This window comes from Pelophylax lessonae (assembly GCF_965119305.1).
Source record: "Pelophylax lessonae genome assembly, chromosome: 4".
Lineage (NCBI taxonomy): Eukaryota > Metazoa > Chordata > Amphibia > Anura > Ranidae > Pelophylax > Pelophylax lessonae.
The window spans coordinates 154,061,879-154,086,228 of record NC_138771.1 but is presented as its reverse complement, the minus strand read 5'-3'; the positions used below and the strand labels follow the sequence as shown (position 1 = coordinate 154,086,228).

Genomic DNA, 24,350 nt, shown 5'->3' with positions numbered 1-24,350 from the left:
GATTACGGGCAAAAACGTGTTCAGCGCCTCCCTGGCCGCTGTTAGTTCTAGGAGATTCGAGGAACATGGCAAACTCTGGTCCCACCCTCCCTGCACTTTCAGTTGTAGGCAATGCGCCCCCCAACCCTGGAGACTGGCATCCGCAGTAATCGTGATCCAGTCACCAGGGCTGACGGGCCCTGCCCAGGGAGAGGTTGCTCCTCTTGGTCCACCACAGAAGGTTGTTGGAAACTAAGCAAGAAACCTGGAACCTCTGGCTGAGAGAACCGCGGCGCCACTGGCTTAGAAGGCAGAACTGAAACCTTCTCCTGTGCCACCGTGCCCAAGGCACTGCCGGGATACAGGCTGTTAGGAGACCTAAAAAAAAAAAAACTCATGCATCGACGAACCGTGATTTCCTTTGAGGACCTAATCCCCTTGGTCCCCGCACAGACTTGATCAATCTTCTCTCTTCACAAGAAAATCTTGTATTGGACTGTACTGAAACCCCCTGCCCAGGTAGGTTAGGCATTGGACGGAACAAGTTGGCTCTTCTGCACATTCACCATCCACCCAAATTCTGATTGGGTCTGCAAGACTTGATCCCGGTGGTCTATGAGAAAATCCCTGGAGTGAGCCAACACCAGGATATAGTCCACATAATGCTCAGGATCCCAGGCCCCAGAAAGATGGGCATGACCTTAACTAGCACTGAACAGAGATCTAGGAGTAAGTAAACTGAATTCAATTCTAAAACTTGACAAGATGAAAGCTCTCGAGAGTCCTGCAGGCTAAGGCGTTAACTAGCAGCAGTGCTCCTACGTCACTCTAAGCAGGATATCACTGAGGAAACAAATGCCCTAAGGATAGATAGTACCTCCAGAAGGGTCTGGGGTGGGTGCCGTGACCAAAAACATACCCGGACCCAGAAGGATGGACATGACCTTTGCTTGCAATGAACAGTGATCCAGGACTTAAGTAGACTGGATTTGAATCTACTAAAAATTGACAAGATACTCCAAGCTCTAGAGGGTCCTGCAGGCAAGAAAAACGTTACTTAGCAGCAGCACCCCTACTTCGCTATCCGCAAAATGTCACTTGAGGAAATAAATGCCATAAAGTTTGATAGTACTCTCAAGAGGGTTCTGGGAGAATGCCAACCAAAAAACATACCATGACCTAGGTCAAGTCATTGTCTGCTAGAAAAAACCTGAGTGCTGACGAACCCAGACTATAGGAATATGTAGACTAGTGTTTGCCAAGTCCAGAAAAGGGCACCAGCCTCCCTTCCTTACCACCAGAATAATGGTTTTCCAGGATTCTGTCATAAAGACAGGACCCTTCATGAATACCTGCATGTGCTTAGCACTAAGATTAATCCAAAGGCCATCTGACATTTGTGACCCAAGAGAGGGAATGAATATTCATGCTCCACCTTTGCATCCGCATTGAAAGAATGTCCTGAGCCAAAATCACTCCTTAAAACGGTTGACACATTGGTGGAGCATGGGAGCTATGGTAAGGAAGCAGGAAACTGCTGCTGGGATGAGAATATTAGCGATCATTGATCCTCAAACATTTAAAAAGGTCTTCCAGGGTATGGGAGGTAATGCAAACATTGTACACTGCTTTCTTTTAAAACCTGCATCTGACCATAGCTCTAGAGCAGTGATAGCGAACCTCGGCACCCCAGAACCCCACCTCCCATAATGCCCAACTACACTTCAGAGTGTATGAGCATCATGGGAAATGCAGCCCCAAAACATCCGGGACGCCAAGGCTTCTGAAACCACAAAACCCCTGTTGCCTCTGCTTTGAGGAAGCATGCCTATGGCTGTTAGACTTTGCAAAGCCTCAGAAAGCAGAACATGCAAGGGTCCCCATGGACCTAGAGTGGTGAACTGTCCCCCACAGCACTGGGGCAGCTTGACTCAGAACCCTAGAGAAGCTAAGTGCACCATTATCAGTATTACTGCCCTCTTCTGGTTAAGAGGCATATGTGCTGCTGTACAGAACCTAGTGTTCCCAGGTGGTCCCCCATTCATCCACTAACCAGGTCTAAACCTGCTTAGCTTCTGAGATCAAGCACATACAGGTTGGTGTGGTGTGGCCGTAGGCTATCCCACTAAGGCAACTCTGATGCTGTAGTCCTGGGCCATCCCCAAGAGCCAGGCAAACAAGCCTTTACCTGAACTGAGAAAACTTTACACAAGCTTCCCAACCAGAGCCCTTTCTCCTCCACATGGAGAACCTTATCTGCTATAAGCAATAAGGACTAATAGGATAGCCACAGGCTGCACAAAGTGCCAGCTTATGCTGTTGTCTGTCACCTACAAACAGAAGTAACCTTGTTTTTGTCTCTGCAGCAGGTAGCAACAGTATTGTAAAGCAGCGCAAGCTGTATGCAAACACTTGGGAATGGTAACTACATCCAGTGTTCACAGTAACTTTGTGGCTACAAATAGTGGACAGGAGAACCTCTGACTACCTCATTAAGGCATAGACATATTCTCCTTCCTGGGAACGTATCCTCCCAGCACCTCATTGTGCTAAGCACGAGAGGAAGATCCTTGGACTACCTCCTTAAGGTATTGCTGACATACAGTATCCTCCAAATTAGTGATAAGATGATGTGAAGCATTTGCCAAGTGACAGCATTCACAGCGGTGTCAATATTTCAGTCTGTGATCTCCTGGGGAATAAAAATCAAAGTTGCAATGTGCTTAGTTCACATTCATCCCCACTACAACGTGGCTCCACACTCGATCAGGTCCATTCAGAGTGACCAACTGACGAAAATTTATTCCGTCCTGGCCACATACATTGCTCTCTTTTTTTTGTTTCCAAAAAAGATAAAGAAAAACAAAAACGCATTCCTTCCCAAAAACATCTTCAGTGCTTTGAGGCTGGCGGCAGCTTTAGACAAAAATACCCCAAGCTTCAACACAGGCAAAGTAGACCAGGATGTGCATGTACTCACAGTGAGAGCAGCAGAGACCCAGTTACACCGTGTACTGGCCACAGAGGAAAAGGAAGCCAGCTGCACCTGCAGACTGCCTCCACTGATTAACCAAAAGCTCCAAGGTGATCAGAGGAAGCCTGGGCTGGCCCCCTCCTCCCACACTGGAGCATGCAAAACCACCATCTCTAGTGAACTACAAGAGCCAGCAAGCATGTTTAAGGGGAGAAAAATACAGCAAAAAAATTGCCAGCCAGCTTCATATCATCATTCATACTGTAACAACAGCGAGGAAATAACCTCCACTGTAATACGGCATCTGTGGCAGTTTTGACTGTCAATTAATGGTATCAGTATGAAATGCAGCAATTTATACTGCAATGTAACTTACCCCCAGCACCAAGGGGAACCCACCATCGAGGGAGATTTACAGCCCATAAGAGGGGGTCTTCTTACCCAGGAGAGAGGCTGAACCTGGGAAGGCCACAAGGAAGGATAACATATTTTTTTCAAGGTGTCCGGAGCGAGGACGAAAAAAAGAACACCTCCACCAGGTACTGCCTGCCTTTTATGCTATTTCAGGGATGTCCTATGGGGGTCAGAGGGGCGGAGTTGACCCGTAGTATGATGGCATGACGCAGAGCCAGGAAATATATATATATATATATATATATATATATATATATATATATATATATATGTGTGTGTGTATGTGTATATATATAACGCATGAATTATAATCGAATCAATAATATAATTTTATATATATATATATATACACACATGTATATATACACATGTATATATATATATATATGCATATATACACATGTATATATATATATATATATATGCATAAATACACATGTATATATATATATATATATGCATATATACACATGTATATATATATATATATATATAATATAAAATGTGTTTGTGTTTTGTGCAACGTTTTGTTTTGTTTTTAATTTCCCTCCCTAGTTCCGCTCCCATGCAGCATTGCTGCTGCAGGGAACGGAACTAGGAAGTCATCATACCGACAGACGAGTGGCGGGGATATCGGCTGGCGGTCACAGCAATGAGAGCTCATCGCTGGATCGCCAGGATAAGGTAAGACACCCAGCTGTGCTGTCTGCACATTCCCCCCGAGCGTGACTCGGGGATACCGATAATAGCAGGAAATTCCTACCCCGAGTCACGCTCGGGGATACCGCTAGCCTAGTTAAGTTTTGCCTGGACTGCTACTACCTTTGGTGGCAAATCTACAAACCACTGCATGCTTTAGAACCATAGACTTACCAAACAAGAATATAATTGTCTGCCATAGCTGCCTTGGTTGGTATTAGTTTAACAGAATTGGTAATCCTCCAAATGGTCATACAGGGAGTGCAGAATTATTAGGCAAATGAGTATTTTGACCACATCATCCTCTTTATGCATGTTGTCTTACTCCAAGCTGTATAGGCTCGAAAGCCTACTACCAATTAAGAATATTAGGTGATGTGCATCTCTGTAATGAGAAGGGGTGTGGTCTAATGACATCAACACCCTATATCAGGTGTGCATAATTATTAGGCAACTTCCTTTCCTTGGGCAAAATGGGTCAAAAGAAGGACTTGACAGGCTCAGAAAAGTCAAAAATAGTGAAATATCTTGCAGAGGGATGCAGCACTCTTAAAATTGCAAAGCTTCTGAAGCGTGATCATCGAACAATCAAGCATTTCATTCAAAATAGTCAACAGGGTCGCAAGAAGCGTGTGGAAAAACCAAGTCGCAAAATAACAGCCCATGAACTGAGAAAAGTCAAGCGTGCAGCTGCCAAGATGCCACTTGCCACCAGTTTGGCCATATTTCAGAGCTGCAACATCACTGGAGTGCCCAAAAGCACATGGTGTGCAATACTCAGAGACATGGCCAAGGTAAGAAAGGCTGAAAGACGACCACCACTGAACAAGACACACAAGCTGAAACGTCAAGACTGGGCCAAGAAATATCTCAAGACTGATTTTTCAAAGGTTTTATGGACTGATGAAATGAGAGTGAGTCTTGATGGGCCAGATGGATGGGCCCGTGGCTGGATTGGTAAAGGGCAGAGAGCTCCAGTCCGACTCAGACGCCAGCAAGGTGGAGGTGGAGTACTGGTTTGGGCTGGTATCATCAAAGATGAGCTTGTGGGGCCTTTTCGGGTTGAGGATGGAGTCAAGCTCAACTCCCAGTCCTACTGCCAGTTTCTGGAAGACACCTTCTTCAAGCAGTGGTACAGGAAGAAGTCTGCATCCTTCAAGAAAAACATGATTTTCATGCAGGACAATGCTCCATCACACGCGTCCAAGTACTCCACAGTGTGGCTGGCAAGAAAGGGTATAAAAGAAGAAAAGCTAATGACATGGCCTCCTTGTTCACCTGATCTGAACCCCATTGAGAACCTGTGGTCCATCATCAAATGTGAGATTTACAAGGAGGGAAAACAGTACACCTCTCTGAACAGTGTCTGGGAGGCTGTGGTTGCTGCTGCACGCAATGTTGATGGTGAACAGATCAAAACACTGACAGAATCCATGGATGGCAGGCTTTTGAGTGTCCTTGCAAAGAAAGGTGGCTATATTGGTCACTGATTTGTTTTTGTTTTGTTTTTGAATGTCAGAAATGTATATTTGTGAATGTTGAGATGTTATATTGGTTTCACTGGTAAAAAAAATAATTGAAATGGGTATACTGTATATTTGATTTTTGTTAAGTTGCCTAATAATTATGCACAGTAATAGTCACCTGCACACACAGATATCCCCCTAAAATAGCTAAAACTAAAAACAACTTCCAAAAATAGTCAGCTTTGATATTAATGAGTTTTTTGGGTTCATTGAGAACATGGTTGTTGTTCAATAATAAAATTAATCCTCAAAAATACTCATTTGCCTAATAATTCTGCACTCCCTGTACAGGAAGTAACTGTTACTTGCAATTTACTAAGCGGGCACAAAGATGGAAGCCTATGCAAAACAGGTTCAGGATGGAAAAGAGCATGCATACGCTGCAGAATAATACAAAATAGGTAATGAAAGCTACACAGACATTATCTTTTCACAGCATTATCCCTGAGGTTCAATCGGGGCTACATGTGGTTGCACAGCATAGTCTCAGTAAGGCTCGGTTCACACTAGCCCGACTCCAAATTCACGTGACTTTCAGTGCAACTTTGGAGTCTGACTTTGATATAACTTTGATGTGACTTTTTATACTCTATACTGTGGCTTTGAAGTTGCATCAAAGTCAGACCAACGTAGTGCAGGAATAATTTCTAAAGTCAGACAGACTTGTGTAGTATTAGTTAAGACAGCTCTCATAAGGAAACATTGAATTTCACATGTCATCTGACTTGAGGTTTCACAAGTCGGATTCTATGTCGCATCAGTGTGAACCGAGCCTAGGACTCTACACCAACAGATAGGGGTTAATTTACTAAAACTGGAGAGTGCGAAATCTGGTGCAGCTCTGCATAGAAACCAACCAGCTTTGAGTTTTTTTCGTCAAAGCCTAATTGAACAAGCTGAAGTGAGAAGCTGATTGGCTACCATGCACAGTTGCACCAGATTTTGAAGTTTTCAGTTTTAGTAAATAAACCTCATAATCTAGCTAAGAATCACTACTTGAGTAAATATTTCAGAATACAAACAGCTGCTTGAAATTGTTCAAAACAGCATCCCTTTCGGTGAAATCCAGTGTAGCTCTGGTAACACAGGTGAAGAGCTGAAGGGATCCAAAGCCCAAGGACAAAGGATCACCCCATTGGACCTGGAGCAGTTTGGTAGCAATTAGGGATGGACTCCCCATAAGTAGCTGGCTCTTCCAGAGAAGCTGTGTGCCATTAGGCTTTGACCCAGTTGCTCACATGCTAGTTCTGACAGTGGAGGGCCAGTTACCTGCTGAAGACTGTTTGTCCAGCTATGTTTGCCTCATCATGCATGACCTCTATGAGCTGCTAAGGGAAGCTGAGGAATGGAGCTTCCCTGGGCACATCCAGGAACCCAGGGAGTTGTGGAAAGTGGCATTATACAAGTCTATGCCTGCATCTGCGCATGATGAGTAGATGGGCAGTTGGCTACACATATTTTATAAAATGATGATTTTTCAGGAAATAAGTGTGGTCTCACCTAACAATGTATGTACAGTAGATGTATTCTTTCTTAAACCTTAGAATTATGAGAGTCAGTCTTCAAATGACTTTGAGAATTGTTGACCTTTGTCAAGAGAACTGCATTCCTCATTTTAATGAGCCTGAAGGATTTATAGCATAGCTCAGAGGTAAGCAGTGCATATTAAAATAAGTATGACATTGACTGGAAAGTCACAATGTTTTATTGTGCTAAATGTATTTCTATGATTAGACCCTTCAGCAAAAACATTCACTTCTTGTCTTTGCTAGCCCACGACAGTGATCTGAATTTAGAAAACATGAGTAAAAGACGTGATGTCCTGAATGTAAACTAAATATATCAACAAATCGAAAGACAAACTGAACATTATTCCTTTTTCTGATTCAACGTTACCTGAAATAAAAGACATTGATAAAAGTATAACTGGCCTTTCTTCTGTAATCTATATGAGAAGTTTGCCAGGGAGGAAAATCAATAGCATCACTGGTATCAAGGGCAACCAGTAAGGCCTCACTTACATGGGGCATAGCACAGCACACGCCCACGTGAGGGCCGCGTTTACCCACGCGGGTAAGAACAGGTGTTCTGTGCATCCCCATGCAGGTAGTCCTATTGATGTCTTTTAGGACTCAATGACTGCCTGGACACAGACACTGCTCCTAATTTGATATCTGTGCGGGTGCCAGAGCGCAGGTCCCGAATGCAGACAGTGTGCGTTTGGGGCATGCACCCCTACCCGCATGGATGCCAAATTGGAAGTAGTGGTTGTGTCCATTCAGTCACTGTGTCCCAATTGACATGAAAGGGACTGGCTACACAGGGATGTACGGAACAACTGTGCGGGTAAACACAGCTATTGCATTGGCGTACGCTGTAGTAAGACATGTGTAAATGAGACTTAAGAGAGTAAAGCACTTGTATCTGTAATGCCATCATTAAACCTGAACCAAAAGCCATTAGCTAAAAGCCAGTGATGAACTCAGCTGTCTTCAGACACAAGTCTGAACCCACTGAGCTACCGCCCCAGAAGGCTGTCAGAGTGAACAGCCAATCATAGGATTCTCTGCCCCTCATCTGCATGTATACTCACCCCTTGCATATGTGCGGTTGCGAGGAGAGGAATGCCTCCGCCGCCTATGATTGGCTGTCATCTTTGACAGGTTCCTTGAAGGATAGTTCAGGTGGGTTTGGACTTCATCCATACTAATAGCCCTGCATTATATATGGGGACGCTGAGGGACCACCCACAAATCAGAGCACCAAAAAAGATTTAAGCGCCGGCTGCAGTGGGGGCAAAGGATCAGGTAGTAGCAGAAACTCAGATGTCAATACAGGAGCTAATTAATGTTTACAACAGATTCCGTAAAGCCTAAAGCCTAGCACACACTACTATTTTTTTTTTGTTCAACAGGCTGAACGAAAAAAGACTGACAGCTCGGGAGAAGCTCCTGTACTAACTATGCAATGTTTCTACAGCGATCTCCCCTGCTGTGCTTTTGTGTTCTGACAGGGGTACGCCCCCGCCTCGCCAGAACACACCAATTAGCGATCTCAGCCAGTGGATGCTGATCGGAAACCTTTTTTCGGCCATGCTTCTTCAGCAGAAGCCGGCCGAACGGCTGGCTTCTGTGGGACCGACTGCCGTACACACGGGCTGAATGGCGGGCTTGTTTTTATTGCACTGGCCAATGCCACCAGATGTTTGGCCCATGTGTACTAGGCTTAAGTATAGTCAAAGATTTGTTTTAAATCAGCACAAGAGCGTTGATAGGGAGCATTGATAGTTTAATAAAACTGTTAGATGGGCACCTTAAAGACCACAACATACAGGGGTATACAATGTACGGTTAACAGCAAACACACACACACATCATAGGTTGAACTGGATGGACTGATGTCTTTTTTTCAACCTCACTAACTATGTAACAAGGTACAGTACTTACTGTCAATGTGAAGTGTTCCTTGTGCTAATGGTTCTTACTTTAGTTGAAATCTTCTATCCTCCAATACACCCCTGCATTGGTAATTTTCTGGTGAAGCAGGGGTTAATAGAGCTGATTAACCTGTGACAGGAAATCATCAAGAATGCCTACCATACCTGCCCTTGTTCCGTGAGAATTACCTACCCGTGAGAAAAACCTACCCTCGTCATTCCGGTTGCACGGCAGTGTGTTTAATGCGGCGGTTTCATTAAAACAGCTGGCCTGCAATACGAGTCATCACCGCTCCTGTCCCTGTCATTTCCCTGATCTGGGCTAGTAAATATAAAAGCGGCGGAGGCTGTATGAAAAGATAAATCACGGAGCCGAGAGCCGCTTTAATATTTACTAGCCAAGAGCAGGGTAGTGACAGGGAGAGGAGCGGAGATGACACATAGTGCAGCACAGCTGTTTTAATTTAATCGCCGCGTCGGTAGGTTTTTATCACGACACCGTGATAATTTCATGTAGTGCGCATGCGCACTAGTCTGATCCTCAGCTGCTCCATTACGTATCGGGGGCTCTGAGCATGCGCACTGCGGCGCTGCTCAGCTGTTTCTGACCGGAAATGACGAGGGTAGGTTTTTCTCACTGGGTAGGTAATTCTCACGTTACACCCTTTCTACCCTCCTGCTCCATTTAGAAGCAGTACGACAGCTTTCACGAATTGTAAGCTATCTATGAAAGGAGAAGGCAAACTTTAAATTCACCCATCCGCCCTCCATTCATAGATTGCTTTTCATTCATGGAAGTTATAGTACAGCTTCTAAGAATGGAGGAGGGGCGTCAGAAAAAGTGGATAGTTACCATACTTCACAGGCGGCAATCCCTGGTCCCTCAAGTCTATTAAACTCTAAAGCATTAGAGGATTAAGGCTGCTGAGGTAGAGGGGATCAGCAGCCATCAGCACAAGGGGCAGCGATTGCATTGATAGTAAGCGATATGCCTTTTCTTTCTATAATGTTTGACTACATTTAGCCATTAGGATAGTACATGTCATCTGAGCACCACAGACCAAAAATACAATTTAATTCATTTTTAATATTCAAAGCAAACTCAAACATTCATCCCTGGAGACAGGCTTTATTTTGCTGAGAAATCCTTTGAAAAACACCCCCCTAGCATTTCTGGCTGTTTCTATCTAAAGGACAGATGATTCATGTAACATTTACTTTCTTGAATCCATCTGTCCTTAGTCCAGCCATGCATGTAGGAGGGTGTGCTTAAATGAAAAAGCTCCTCCTCCACTCCTGAAGACTCCTGGGATGTATGACATCATTTGCCTAGGCCTAGAATCCAAAAAGTAACTAAAGATATGTAAAAAAAAAAAAAAAGTTTAAAACAAGTAAATATGATATTATTTCCTATCCATTAAATAATGCTAGGATCATAAGGATTAAAATAGTCACTGTTGATTGTGAGAGTGAAGTCAGTGCCATCTTTAGAGCATTATAGGCCCCAGGGCAATGCAGTGCACTGAGGTCCTGCCTACACAATCACCCACGAGAATAAAAATGAAAATTATCGATAAGGCGATATTTATTGGTACAGCAGTGCCAGGCTAATGACAGCTTCCAAGTTGGGCGGCTGGGTCCAGTGAACACACACACACGGATGGGAGTCTGACTCGACTGCCCTGTGTGTGCCCGTTCACGTTGCGGCCTCTCCTGCAGTTGTTGGCCTTCCCTCCCCAGCCCAAGTGGCCTGACAGCAGCGCAGGGCCGACAGGCGCTTGCCACCTGCTAAATTTGTGGTTGGATGCACACAGGAATTGGGACTAATTCTTGGCTGGGGCTGGGTCACTGGGCAGGTGGGGCCCCCTGAGCAAGTGGGGCCCCCAGGCAACTGCCCAGCACGCCCATTCGGTAAGTTGGCCCTGAGTGAAGTTCTGCTTTTAATCTAACAGGTGAATGATTGGGGTTGTTTCTCATTGGCATATTGGTATTTCTGAACAGTAGAGTGGGAATTTTTGGATCAATCTGCAATTCTGTAGTAAATCAGGATAAATAGTCTCACTACAGATGACAGTATTATATTGGACCAAAGTTGTAATATACTGTTAAACGTAATGCTTTCAACAAAAGCAAACTGAGTATCACTCTACTCCTATGAATTCTGCAGCCAAGACAAAAGAATATGGACTCTGGGGAGTAAAGACAAGTCAATGAGAAGCTGTAGAGATCACATGGGTATCACTTACAGCTCTCCTCACGATCGTTTATTTGATAGCGTACTCGGTTCTCCAACCACTAAGAGCTTGAAACATTCCTAAAGGGCTTTAACACAATTCTTCAGCCCACTCCTCTAACAAACACAGTGACACTGCCCTTTCAGGACCAAGTAGGTTAAACCGCAAATTTGGAAACTTCACGCCTTCTCATCTAAGTAAAATATAGGAAAATAAAAAAAATAAAAAGACCATATATAGAGGACCACAGTAAACAAAACTAAAAACAATCTTCTTAGTACTTATGCATGCTGATGTAATAAAAACAAGATCTTTAAAAATGTAATTAAAGACCAGGGGTCCCCAAACTTTTCAGTAAGAGGGCAACGCTGTAAAATTTATAAATATTCGCTTGCAGAAAAATGGTTTTAGAATTAAATGAATAAAATTTAAATAAATTAATAAACAAGAATTACCTTTATTTAATAAGCCTCGATCACATCACAAGAAAGTCCCTCTTGCACATCAGAGCCCCCCCTTGCATATAATATCCCCTTTTTTGCATATCAGGGCCCCTCCTTGCATATAAGATCCCCTTTCTTGCACATCAGATTCCCCTTCATGCACATGAGATCCCTCTTCTTGCACATCAGATCCCCCTTCTTGCGCATCAGATCCCCCTTCATGCACATCAGATCCCTCTTTTTGCACACCAGAGCCCCTTCTTGCATATAAGATGTAGCCCGCAGGCCATAGTTTGGAGACCCCTATTTTAGACCAACAAACAAACTACAATGTTGTTCCATACTAGGACACCCAATAAGCCAGTAACATTTTTTCATTTTATTCAATTTTTGTTGAAAACGCTGGGTGGAAAATTTTACTACATTGAACAGGTATAAAGATAGCCGTGGGTCCTGACTGTCAAAATACAATAGCTGGCTGGGGAGAACCTATCATCCGTGTTGTTTGGTGTGGATAGAGGTTTCTATTAGATTTCTCTTTTTCAGCTCGCAGCCTGAGAGACAAATATATGTGTTTGGATAGCTTAAAGCAGGGGTGTCAAACTCCATTTCATGGTGGGCCGCATCAACAGTAAGGTTGTCCTCAAAGGGCCGGTTGTATCTGGGGTGCGCTATGTACAGGGTTCAGGAGTGTGCTACGTACAGAGTGCAGGGTTCAGGAGTAAACTATGTACATAACGAAGGGTTCAGGACTGCGCTATGTACAGAGTGCAGGGTTCAGGGGTGCGCAACGTACAGAGTAGAGTGCATGGTTCAGGAGAAAACTATGTACAAAGTGCAGGGTTCAGGGGTTCGCTATGTACAGAGTGCAGGGTTCAGTGGTGCGCTATGTACAAAGTGCAGGGTTCAGGAGTAAACTAGGTACAGAGTGCAGGGTTCAGGGGTTCGCTACGTCAGAGTGCAGGGTTCAGGGGTGCGTTACGTACAGAGTGCAGGGGTGTGCTACGTACAGAGTGAAGGGTTCGGTGGTGCGCTATGTACAGAGTGCATGGTTCAGGGGTGTGCTATGTACAGAGTGCAGGGTTCAGGGGTGCATTACGTACAGAGTGCACGTATCAGGGGTGAGTTATGTACAGAGTGCAGGGTTGAGGGGTGCGTTACGTACAGAGTGCACGGTTCATGAGTGCGTTATGCACAGAATGCAGGGTTCAGGGGTGCGCTATGCACAGAATGCAGATTTCAGGGGTGCACTATGCACAGTATGCAACCCAGAGGATGCAAACCTGGGTGCGAGGGCAACCACAAAAAAAATGTAGGTTGCAAACTTGGGTGCGAGGGCCACATGAAAAGGCCTGGAGGGCCAGATTTGGCCCGCAGGCCTTGTGTTTGACATATGTGGCTTAAAGTATAAGTTCCCCTTTAGGAGCATGGTAAATGTTACATGATCCATATTTCAGGTGTAGCGTAACATGCTCCTTTGCAACCGCCTCCCCCTGCTCTCCTCTCTGTGACAGTAAGCGGGGGGATCCTCTCCCTGTACACGCTTTCAATATTTTAAAACACCGCCATGTCATTCATTAATTCAGAGATTCCTGTTAATGAAAACACTACAAGTAAAGTCTTCCAATGCAGCAGATGTACTTGTAGTTTGAATGGGTTGCGAGCACGCTGCTCAGCGCGCTGGCAGTTCATTCAGTCTTCCTCTAGCTTTGTAACTGAAAGCCTGTATGGGGATACGGGCACAAAGCTAGAGGAAGACTGTGCAGGAGCCTGACATTACACCCACAATCTACGCGCAAGTGATCTACAGCCGATCCCCCTGTTGTTTTTGCCAGAAATGCCTGATGCTCACATCAGTACAGTGTGCATGAGGCCTAAATGCACATTTTTTTTTTATCTGCAAATATATGCGCATTTATTTATTTATTTTCTAATGTAAACTTAGCCTTTAACTAGTAAAATCAAGTAATATTCCGGTAAAGCACTGTGTAATGGAACAGGTGATAAACTTGAATAATTACCAGAATGGCTGTTATTGATTGCAAAGCTTCTCTGACCGGGCTAGTTCACTACAGCTTAACACATTGTATTTTAATTACTATGGTTATTTCTTCATTTGAAGGATCAAAAATGATTTTCTCTATCCATTGAAGTTTTTATTGCACGGCATTATCAGCTAATTTCATAATATGTACTTTATGTTACCAGCTTTCCTTTATTTCAGATAAAAATGTAATTCACAAACTTTATTGCTCCTTATAGAAAGAAAGCCAAAATTTGAGGCATATTTGGTTGAGATTAAAATAATAATTAATAAAAATAATAAATGAGAAATAAAATCTAGTTAAATAAATATTTAGAAAAATCATGACTGCACAGCGACATTGTCTTTATTTAAATGAATATTTTCAGAATGAACATGGGAAAAGTATAATGAGAATTAATGCACAACAAATGACATTTGATTAGGGGTGCTACAGCATTTTCATAGTGAGGTCCCAAGTTTCCATTTTCTATTGTTTTGGAGCAACACTGTGTTGAAGTAGTTGTAAATCTTACTTAATAAAAATACATTTTTCAGTAGGGAGATGAAAGCCTGTATACACTACGGGGTTGATTTACTAAAACTGGAGAGTGCAAAATCGGGTGCAGCTGGGCATGGTAGCCAATCAGCTTCAGGGCCGGTTCACACTGATGCGGTGCGGAACTCGCAGTAAGTTCTGTGCGGTTTCCGCGCTGCATCAAAATCTCACCCCGCTCATGCGAACTGCTGCAGGTGTGTGTTAAATCAAAGCTTTTCTCCATGTGTGAAAGGGGCCTTATGCCTCGTACACACGCATCGATAGATGGCCGTGAACTTTCGGCCAACGTCCGATCGGCCGATTTTCGACTTGTTAGTATGATGCTTTCGACAACCGACTCCGACTTTTCGGCCGAAAAAAATCTGGTGTGCACGCTATAAAATTTTTGTTGGCCGTCAACATAACGGCCGATTTTCCGTCAGTCAGTACAGATTTCGGCAGACAAAAATCTGATGAGCAAGACTGGGCATGCTCAGAGAAGAAAAAACACACGGAAAGTAAACCAGCCCATGACATCACTTCTGAAGTTGGTTTTTGTTGGCCGAGAAAATTTGTGCGCAGTCTAGAGCACATTTCAACCAACACAACAACACTGGACAAAAGACGGCCGATCGGTCGGCCGATAATCGTTGCATGTGTACGAGGCATTAGTCTTTAACCACTTGCCGACCGCCGCAAGTACATATACTGCGGCGGTCAGCCCCGGCCAGGCAAAGTGACGTATATATACATCACTAGCCTGTCACCGGCTTGTGAGCCAATAGCGGGCGAGCGCGCGCCCGCTGAGGCGCGCTCCCGCCCCGGCTCGTTCACTCACTCGGCGATCGTCGGTAGAGAGGGAGAAAGTCAGGCGGCTAATGTAAACAAGCCGCCTGTCATTCTCCCCTGTGTAAAAATGGAGATCAGATGGTTCTACTATGTAGGACCGTTGATCTCTGTTTTTACAATAGTAGACATGTCCCATCACAGTTAGAAACACGCCCCTAGGACACACTTAACCCCTCCCTCTCCAATACAGTTAACCCCTTCCCTGCCAGTGTCATTTTTACAGTAACAGTGCATATGTATAGCACTGATTACTGCAGTAATGTCACTGGTAACCCCAAAAGTGTCAAAAATGTCAGTCAAGGGTCCGATCTGTCCGCCGCAATGTCGCAGTCCCGCAAAAAAAAAACGCAGATCATCGCCATTACTCGTTAAAAAAAAAAAAACACCAAAAATGACAAAAATCTTTCCCTTTGTTAGTAAACGCGATAACTTTTGCGCAAACCAATCAAAATACGCTATTTGCGATTTTTTTTTTACCAAACAGATGTAGCATAAAACAAATTAGCCGAAAATGTTAAAAAATTTAGATTTTTCCTTTTTTTTGGGGGAATTTCATATAAAAAAATTTGAAAAATATTGTTATTTTTGCAAAATTTACACTCTTTTTTTGTTTATAGCGCATGATCAAAAAAAATCGCACAGGTGATCAAATACAACCAAAAGAAAGCTCTGTTTGTGGGAAAAAAAGGACGTCAAATTAGTTTAGGTACATCGTCGCACGACCGCGCAATTGTCCGTTAAAGTCACGCAGTAAAAAAATCACAAAAAAAACCCTGGTCAGGAAGGGGGTAAAATCTTCCGGGGCTTAAGTGGTTAAGAGGTTAAACTGCCCTCACTTACAGATGGAAGTTCATTCCTCTGATGTAAAAGAAAGAAATGATACATTGTAAAACATTGTGTTTACAATTATCTCACAGCCCTAACAATGTTGATAAACATTTGCTGGATGCTTTTTTTTTCTTTTGACAGCTGTGAGTGAGCAGAGAACAGCTCTGTAGGCCCCTTTCACAGGAACGATCCAATCAGATCCGCCTGTCAGTTTTTCAGGCAGACCTGATCGGATCCTCCATGCATCCCTATGGGGCAGCGGATGTCAGCGGAGACATGCCTGCTGTCACCCGCTGCTATCCAATCCTGTCCGTGAAATCAGGACCGATGGAAACCCTATTTTCCATCTGTCCAGCGGATGGGATGGGATCGGATCAGAATGGACAGACGGTCTGTTCTTATCTGATTCCCCCATAAAGGAGAGCGGGGACCTGACAGCTCCATCTCTGCACACAGAGCGGAGACAGAGCTGCCATCCGCCTGCTCTGCGGGGATTGGCGGATCGATCCCCCGCAGAGCAGAATGGATTCTGCCGACGGAGAGGCCAGTGTGAAAGGACCCTAAGAATCGAGGGCATGGCGTTTTAAGATTGTATGTGTGTGTGTGGGGGGGGGTTTACTCCAAAGTGCCAAGTAAAAGGACAAATGAGGAAGTGCTAAATTCTGATTGACTCCTATTGTGATATCTCCCACAGTAATTAGGGATAATTACTAGAGAAAACTGCTGAGCAGTGTGGGGTGTACAAACATTGGCTCCGCCACCTTCCTACTGCTGCCGTCCAGCTTCTTTCAAAATGTAACATCAAAACAGCATCACAGATGTCATTATACTATATTTCCTTATATATGCTCACGTTATTGCTAAAATTCCTCTGAAATGTAAGACGTAGCTGGGTGTAGTAAGATATCCACGTGGCAATGCATGGTTGTCACCTGTTCTATCAGATTACCACTACCTGTCAGATCATGAAGTGGTTGGAACGCATAGCACATGCGCAGTAAGTATTTTTTGGTCACAGATTCACTTGTGTTACATGATCTGATGGGTAGCGGTAATCTGCTAGAACACTGGCACCCGCTGGTCGGGAGGAGACACACTGCCACACGGAAAACAAGGCAGAGCTCTGTCCTGTCAGCAGGGTTGTGCAGGAAATAAAATCCAGCACATCCCTTACAGCCCTTTCAAACTGAAACACCTTTTCAGGCATTAGTAATGTGCTTTTTTAAGAACATGTGACTCAAAAACTGCTTCAGTAACCATTCTGATGTGCTTTAAAGGCGCTTCCTATTCATTTCAATGGAGAGGGGCATTTTTCAGGCGCCTTCTTTAGCACTCCAAAAATGCTCCAAAGATGCTGCTTGCAGGATTTTTTCACCACCCGCCAGCGCACCACCCCAGTGTAAAAGCATGCATTGATTTTAATGGAAATAGGTTTTCCTGAGCTTTTCAGGTGCTTTTTTTTTAGCCCCAAGGTGCTTGAAAAGTGCCTCAGTGTGAAAAGTCTCTAAGTGAAAGCAGCACATAGTACACACAAAAACAATGGTTAGGCACACATTTAACACTTTGATTGCCCTAGATGTTTAGGCCCTTCCCAGCCAGTGTCATTAGTACAGTGACAGTGCATATTTTTAGCTCAGATATACGTGTCACTAGTTTCCACAAAGTGTCAAAAGTGTCAGATTGTCTGCCGCGATATCGCAATCCCACTATAAGTCGCTGGTCACCACCATTACTAGTATAACAAATAAATAAATAAATACTCCAGTATACAGTATATACATAGATTGTAGATGCTATAACTTTTGTGCAAACCAATCAATATCAACTTATTGTCATTTTTTTAACTAAAAAGATGTAGCAGAATACATATATTGGACTACATTGATGACGAAATTATATTTTTAAAAATCTTTTATTGCGTATGTTTTATAGCAAAAAGTAAAAACTATTTTTTTTTAAAAATTGTCGGTCTTTTTTTTGTTTATAGCATAACAAATTTCAAACGCAGGGGTGATCAAATACCACCAAAACAAAGATCTATTTTTGGGTAAAAATGACATAAATGTAATTTATCTACAGTGTTGCATGACCATGCAATTTTCAGTTAAAGTAGTGCAGTGCCATATAGCAAAAAATGGCCTGGTCATGAAGGGGGGTAGATTGTTAATTGTGTTCTTGTTTAGTCTGGAATTTGTAATTTGCTCCCCTTTTAGTTTTCAGTTTAGAGTTCCATATAATACACTGGTACATGATGATAAACAACAACTACTAGTCATCTATGACTAGAGAACATCATGGAACAATATGGAATCAACTGAACATCTCCAGCCTGTAGCTGCAACTCAGATCTGAATGTATCCTAGGGTTGATCCTATATAGGGAAGAGCTCAGGTGTGTTCAGAATTGGGACCCAACCCGCCTAAACTATTCCCCCGGGAAATTGTCAAATGCAACAGTCAATCATAGATGGCAGAATCATTCGGCACACCCCAGCTGCAAGCATGCAAGGGGCGTGAATGCGTGTGGCTGCAGGGTGGGGAATGCCTCAGCCACTTAGGAATGGCGGTCTGAGGTCTCCGCTGATACCCGCTGAGCAGGCGGATGACAGCTCTGCATAGCCGAGCAGACACAGACACAGCCCACTCTCCTCTATAGCAGTGGTTCTCAACTCTGGTCCTCGGGACCCACTAACAGGCCAGATTTTAAGTATTACCTTGGGGGATGCAGACTAGAATACTGCAATCACTGAGAAGCAAATGAGATCACCTGTGATGTAATTTAGTTATCTTGCAAACCTGGCCTGTTGGTGGGTCCCGAGGACCGGATTTGAGAACCACTGCTCTATAGGGCGGTCAGATGGAAATGGACTGCATGTCCGTTTCCATCCGATTGTCATTCGATCTGATGGACGGATGTCGAATGTATCCCTATCCGTCTGTTTTTAGCGGACCAGATTGGATCGGATGCTGGCGGCTGTCAGCGGACACATGTCCACTGACATCCACTGCCCCATGGAGAACAATAGGTGGTCCAATCGGGTCCACCTGAAAAATGGACAGGTGGACCCAATCGGTCCGCTGGTGTGAAAGGGGCCTTAGAGAAGTATGCATTGAAGAGAAACTTTTAGCAAGCAAGAGCATGTAAGTCCTACTATAAGCATCTTATTTTAAAAAAATGGCATGAATATAAAGGCCATTTCACACAGGCTTTCCGATCAGATGTCTTGTCAGTTTTTAAGGGCGGACCTGATCGGACCCTCTATTCACCCCAATGGAGTGGCAGATGTCAGCGGTGACAGCAGATTCTGTCCCACGGAGGCACCCGTGTGAAAGGGGCCTCCCCCTAATGATTTAATCATGATTAGAGACCAGTATCTTTTCAATTAAGACAATCTTACAGCAACAATATTATAGTTTGTTTATACAATAGATCTGATTTACCAGTATATAATTAACTCATAAAATGACATCTGTAAGTGCCAATGAAACTGCCTCTAGTTCTGTATTCTCTAAGTGTTCACTAGCAACAGCAATGTTTTCAGGTCTGCAACAGGGCTGTCTTACCGCATGGGCACGCTAGCCATTCATGTAGACTTTCATGCAAACCAATCAATATACACTTGTTGGGATTTTTTAAATTAAAAATATGTAGTAGAATACACTCTGCCCAAAATGTATGAAGAAATTTGATTTATTTATTGAATATGTTTTATAGCACAAAGTAAAAAATATTGTTTTTTTTTTTCAAAATTTTGGTCTATTTTAATTTATATAATAATAAAAAAACCCAGTGGTGATTAAGACTCGATTCACACTAGCGCGACTTGTCAGCCTGACAAGTCGCGCTCCCTCGCGGTCCATTGTGTAGTACAGGACCCGTTCTAATAGGAGCGACACAAGTCGCTCCGACTTAGAAAAAGGGTCCTGTACTACTTCGGGGCGACCTCGGAGCGACTTGCATAAACTTCCATTATGTGAAGTCCATGCAAGTCGCTCAGAAGTCGTGGTGCATGGGAATGCACAAGTCGCCCCCGAAGTAGTACAGAGTCGTGCCGCCCCAGTGTGAACCGACTCTAAATACCACCAAAAAAAAAAGCTCTATTTCTGTGTAAAACATGTACATTTCGCTTGGGTACAGCGTTGCACAACTGTGCAATTACCAGTTAAAATAGCGCAGTGTGGAATAGCAAAAAATGGTCTGGTCATGAAGGGGGGTAAAACCTTCTGGAGCTGAAGTGGTTAAAGGATAAGTTCATGTTACACTCCATATTTAGGATGTAATGTGTTCCAGTACCTGCCCTGCTCACCCCCCTCACCTGTTCCCCTGTGATAGTGAGCGGGGCTTCTTCTCTGCAGCTGCTGTCACATTAAAAATCGATGTAGCTGTGACAGCTATGTCATTCCTTCACAAGGATCTGTAAATGACTAAACTACAAGTCCAGTCTGCCACCACGGCAGAAAGCCTTGTAGTTCTCAATTTTCTAGGAGTTCGCTGATCATTCTTGAAGCTTGTAGTCCATTCACTCTTCCTCCAGCTTTGTAACTGAAAGCCTGTATACAGGTGGGGACAGAAAGCTAGAGGGCATGTCTGCAGGAGCCTGACATTGCACCCGCGATCCACTGATAGCATCTCCAATGCTTTGCAGGCTCCTCTAGGATAAATTAGTACATGCAATTTATTTCTGCATAAATATGTGCATTTATTCATTTTTCCTTAAAAGTTGAACATACCCTTTAAAGCTGCCAGTAGCACAACATTTAGATGTGAATAGGCACCATGGAATATAATAGTATGTTCGGGAACTGCCCTTCCAATCACTCAGGTGTGATCCGGGTTGTTGTGCCCACTGACTTATACACTCACTGGTCACTATATTAGGTATGCCTGTTCAAATGCTTGGTAACACATTTGCTAATCATCCAATCACATGGCAGCAACTCAATGCATTTAGGCATCTACATGTGGTGAAGACATTTGGCTGAAATTCAAAGCGAGCATCAGAATGGGGAAGAAAGGGGATTTAAGTGACTTTGAACGTGGCATGGTTGTTGGCGCAAGATGGGCTGGTCTGAGTATTTAAAAAACTGCTGATCTACTGGGATTTTTACACACAATTATCTCTAGGGTTTACAGAGAATGGTCCGAAAAAGAGAAAATATCCAGTGAGCAGCGGTTGTGTGGACATAAATGCCTTGTTGAGGTCAGAGGGCAGACTGGTTGGAGATGAAAGAAAGGCAACAGTAAGGCCCCTTTCACACAGGCGGACCGTTCAGATCCACCTGTCCGTTTTTTTGGCGGATCTGAACGGTCCCCCCATGCATTCCTATGGGGCATCGGATGTCAGCGGAGACATGTCCGCTGACATCCGACCCGATCCGTCAAATCTGGACGGATGGAAACCCTATTTTCCATCCGTCCAGCGGATCGGATCGGGTGAGAACGGACTGACGGTCCGTTGACATCCGATTCCCCCCATAGAGATGCATGGGGAACTGTCAGCTGTGTCTCCGCACACAGCGCAGAGACACAGCTGTCCTCCTGCTGCTCAGCGGGGGATCGGTGGCTCGATCCCCCGCTGAGAAAAACGGACTCCGTCCAACGGACGAAGTGTGTGAAAGAGCCCTAACTCAAATAATCCCTCGTTACAACCAAGGTATGCAAAATACCATCTCTGAATGCATAACACCTTGAAGCAGATGGGCTACAGCAGTAGAAGACCACACCGGTGCCACTCCTGTCAGTTAAGAACAGGAAAATGAGGCTACAGTTTGCACAGGTTCACCATGGACATGGACAATAGAAGGTTGCCTGGTCTGAGGAGTCTTGATTTCAGCTACAACATTCAGATGGTAGGGTCAATAATTTGGCATAAACAACATGAAAGCATGGATCCATCCTGCCTTGTATCAACCGTTCAGGCTGGTGGTGGTGTAATGGTGTGGGGGATATTTTCTTTGCACACTTTGGGCCCCTTAGCACCAGTTGAGCATTGTTTAAAGCAGAGTTCCAGCCATTCACTCACCTGTCCAACGGTCCAGCGATGCGGCCGCCCGAAGCCTCGATCCTCTCCCTCGGCGCCGGCATCACGGCTGTGACAGTTTGCGGCTTCACAGCCGGGTAACCACTGCGCATGCGCGAGTCGCGCTGCGCGCCAGGATTGGCCGGCGATCTTCTGGGACCTCTGACGTGTCCCAGAAGATTGCAGGGAGGGAGGGGGAGAGGAGAACTTCCGTTCAGGGCGCCGCGGCGCTCCGAGCGGAAGTGGGAGCGTGTACCTGTCAAAACTAGGTACCCGCTCCCCCCCCCCCCCAAAAAAATGACATGCCAAATGTGGCATGTCAGGACTCCCTAAAGCGGAAGTTCTACTTTTGGGTGGAACTCCGCTTTAAATGCCACAGCCTACCTGAGTATTGTTGCTGACCATGTCCATCCCTTGACTACAGTGTACCCATCTTCTGATGGCTCCTTCCAGCAGGATAATGCACCATGTCACAAAGCACAAATCATCTCACCACTGGTTTCTTGAACATGACAATGAGGTCACTGTACTCAAATGGCCTCCATAGTCACCAGAGCTCAATCCAATAGAGCACCTTTATGGGCCATACACACTATAAGATTTTCTGAAGACTTTTTCCTTTAGACTTACCAAAACCATATAATATGAGGTCAAACCTAAACACTTTCAATTTGTATGCAATCTGGCAGGCCCTTGCACTACATAGAAAAGGTAAATCTGAAGGAAATCTAACCACAAAAGTTGGATAGTGTGTATCCAGCTTTAGGATGTGGTGGATTGGGAGATTTGCATCATGGATGTGCAGCTGACAAATCTGCAGCAACTGTGTTAGTCCCCTTCACATGGCTTTCCGTTCAGGTCCGCCTGTCAGTTTTTCAGGCCGACCTGATCGGATCCTCCATGCATCCCTATGGGGCAGCGGATGTCAACGGAGTAATGTCTGCTGACACCCGCTGCTAGCTGATCCGATTCTGTTTGTAAAATCCAGACGGATGGAAACCCTAATTTTATCTGTCTGGAGGATCGGATCGGATGGGATCAGATGAAAACGGACGGTTTGTTTTTATCCGTCTCCCAAAGTAAGCGGAGGTGGACCTGTCATAGGCCTTCTTAGTGGGGATCAGTGGATCGATCGATCGGGGATCAGCGGATCGATCTGAGCAAAACGGAGTCCGTTGGGCGGACAGCCCTTGTGAATGGACCCTAATGCTATCATGTCTGTATGGACCAAAATCTCTGAGGAATGTTTCCAACACCTTGTTGAATGTATGCCATGAAGAATGAACGCAGTTCTGAAGGCAGAAGGGGGTCCAGCCCAGTACAACAAGGGGTTCCTTCCTAGTAAGTTCCTCCTATGACTGTAGATCGCACTTGTAATGAAAACACCATTAAAAAATGAATATGGTTAAAGCAAGCGTTGGCGATGGTCCCCACCCTGCAGCCAGTGACACAGCAGCACCCAGCACAGTGACATGGGACATCCTCCCCCCCTCCCCCCGCACACACGGGCCGATCTTCGCCTGGAATGTGCCCCCGGTAATGCACACTCACTCATCACTCACCCAGAACAGCATGTTGAAGAAGAAGAGCAGATACTTCACCACCGGGCTGACGAACGAGAAGTCCTCCCCGGTGACGTTCACTGCTGCTGATCTCCTGGCCATGACCGGTCCGTTCCGATCCGCTCCTATGGAATGTGATCGGTGTGCAGTACACAGCCCCCGGGGACATGTGTGTGCAGATCGGTGCCTGACCGAGCACAGCGACCGCTAGCGTCCCACTCCACCAACCTCCCCGGCCATTCTCCGTCTATGGAGGAGCCCCGATCACCCCTTACAGCCCTCCATAGCTCTGCTACCGTGCGGAGAACAGCCGGACACCTGTTGCTGATTGGATCCCCGCAATACAAACTCAAAAGTGATTGGTGGCTGCGCCTGCCGCTCAGGATGAGAAGGCACGGAAGGAATGAACACCTGTATGGGGCAGTGACTGGGCGCTGGAGCGTGAAGAGCAACAGAGATCAGTGTGACCGATCATCATAGAGACACAGATCAGTGTGACCGATCATCACAGAGACAGAGATCAGTGTGACCGATCATCATAGAGTGACAGAGATCAGTGTGACCGATCATCATAGAGACACAGATCAGTGTGACCGATCATCATCGAGTGACAGAGATCAGTGTGACCGATCATCATCGAGTGACAGAGATCAGTGTGACCGATCATCATCGAGTGACAGAGATCAGTGTGACCGATCATCATACAGTGACAGAGATCAGTGTGACCGATCATCACAGAGTGACAGATCAGTGTGACCGATCATCATAGAGACAGAAATCAGTGTGACCGATCATCACAGAGTGACAGATCAGTGTGACCGATCAT

General features: G+C 44.8%; 1 protein-coding gene across 2 annotated transcripts in view; it reads right to left on the bottom strand.

Annotated features, from left to right (window-relative positions):
* TSPAN33 (tetraspanin 33) overlaps positions 1 to 23,824 on the bottom strand; it is a 137,017-nt gene extending 113,193 nt beyond the window's left edge. For both annotated transcript variants that reach the window (XM_082256577.1, XM_082256576.1), the window contains exon 1: positions 23,525 to 23,824. In XM_082256577.1, coding sequence (XP_082112703.1) covers positions 23,525 to 23,626 — 102 coding nt within the window. In that variant the 5' untranslated portion in view covers positions 23,627 to 23,824. The remainder of the gene's footprint in view (positions 1 to 23,524) is intronic.
* Positions 23,825 to 24,350: the final 526 nt, after the last annotated feature.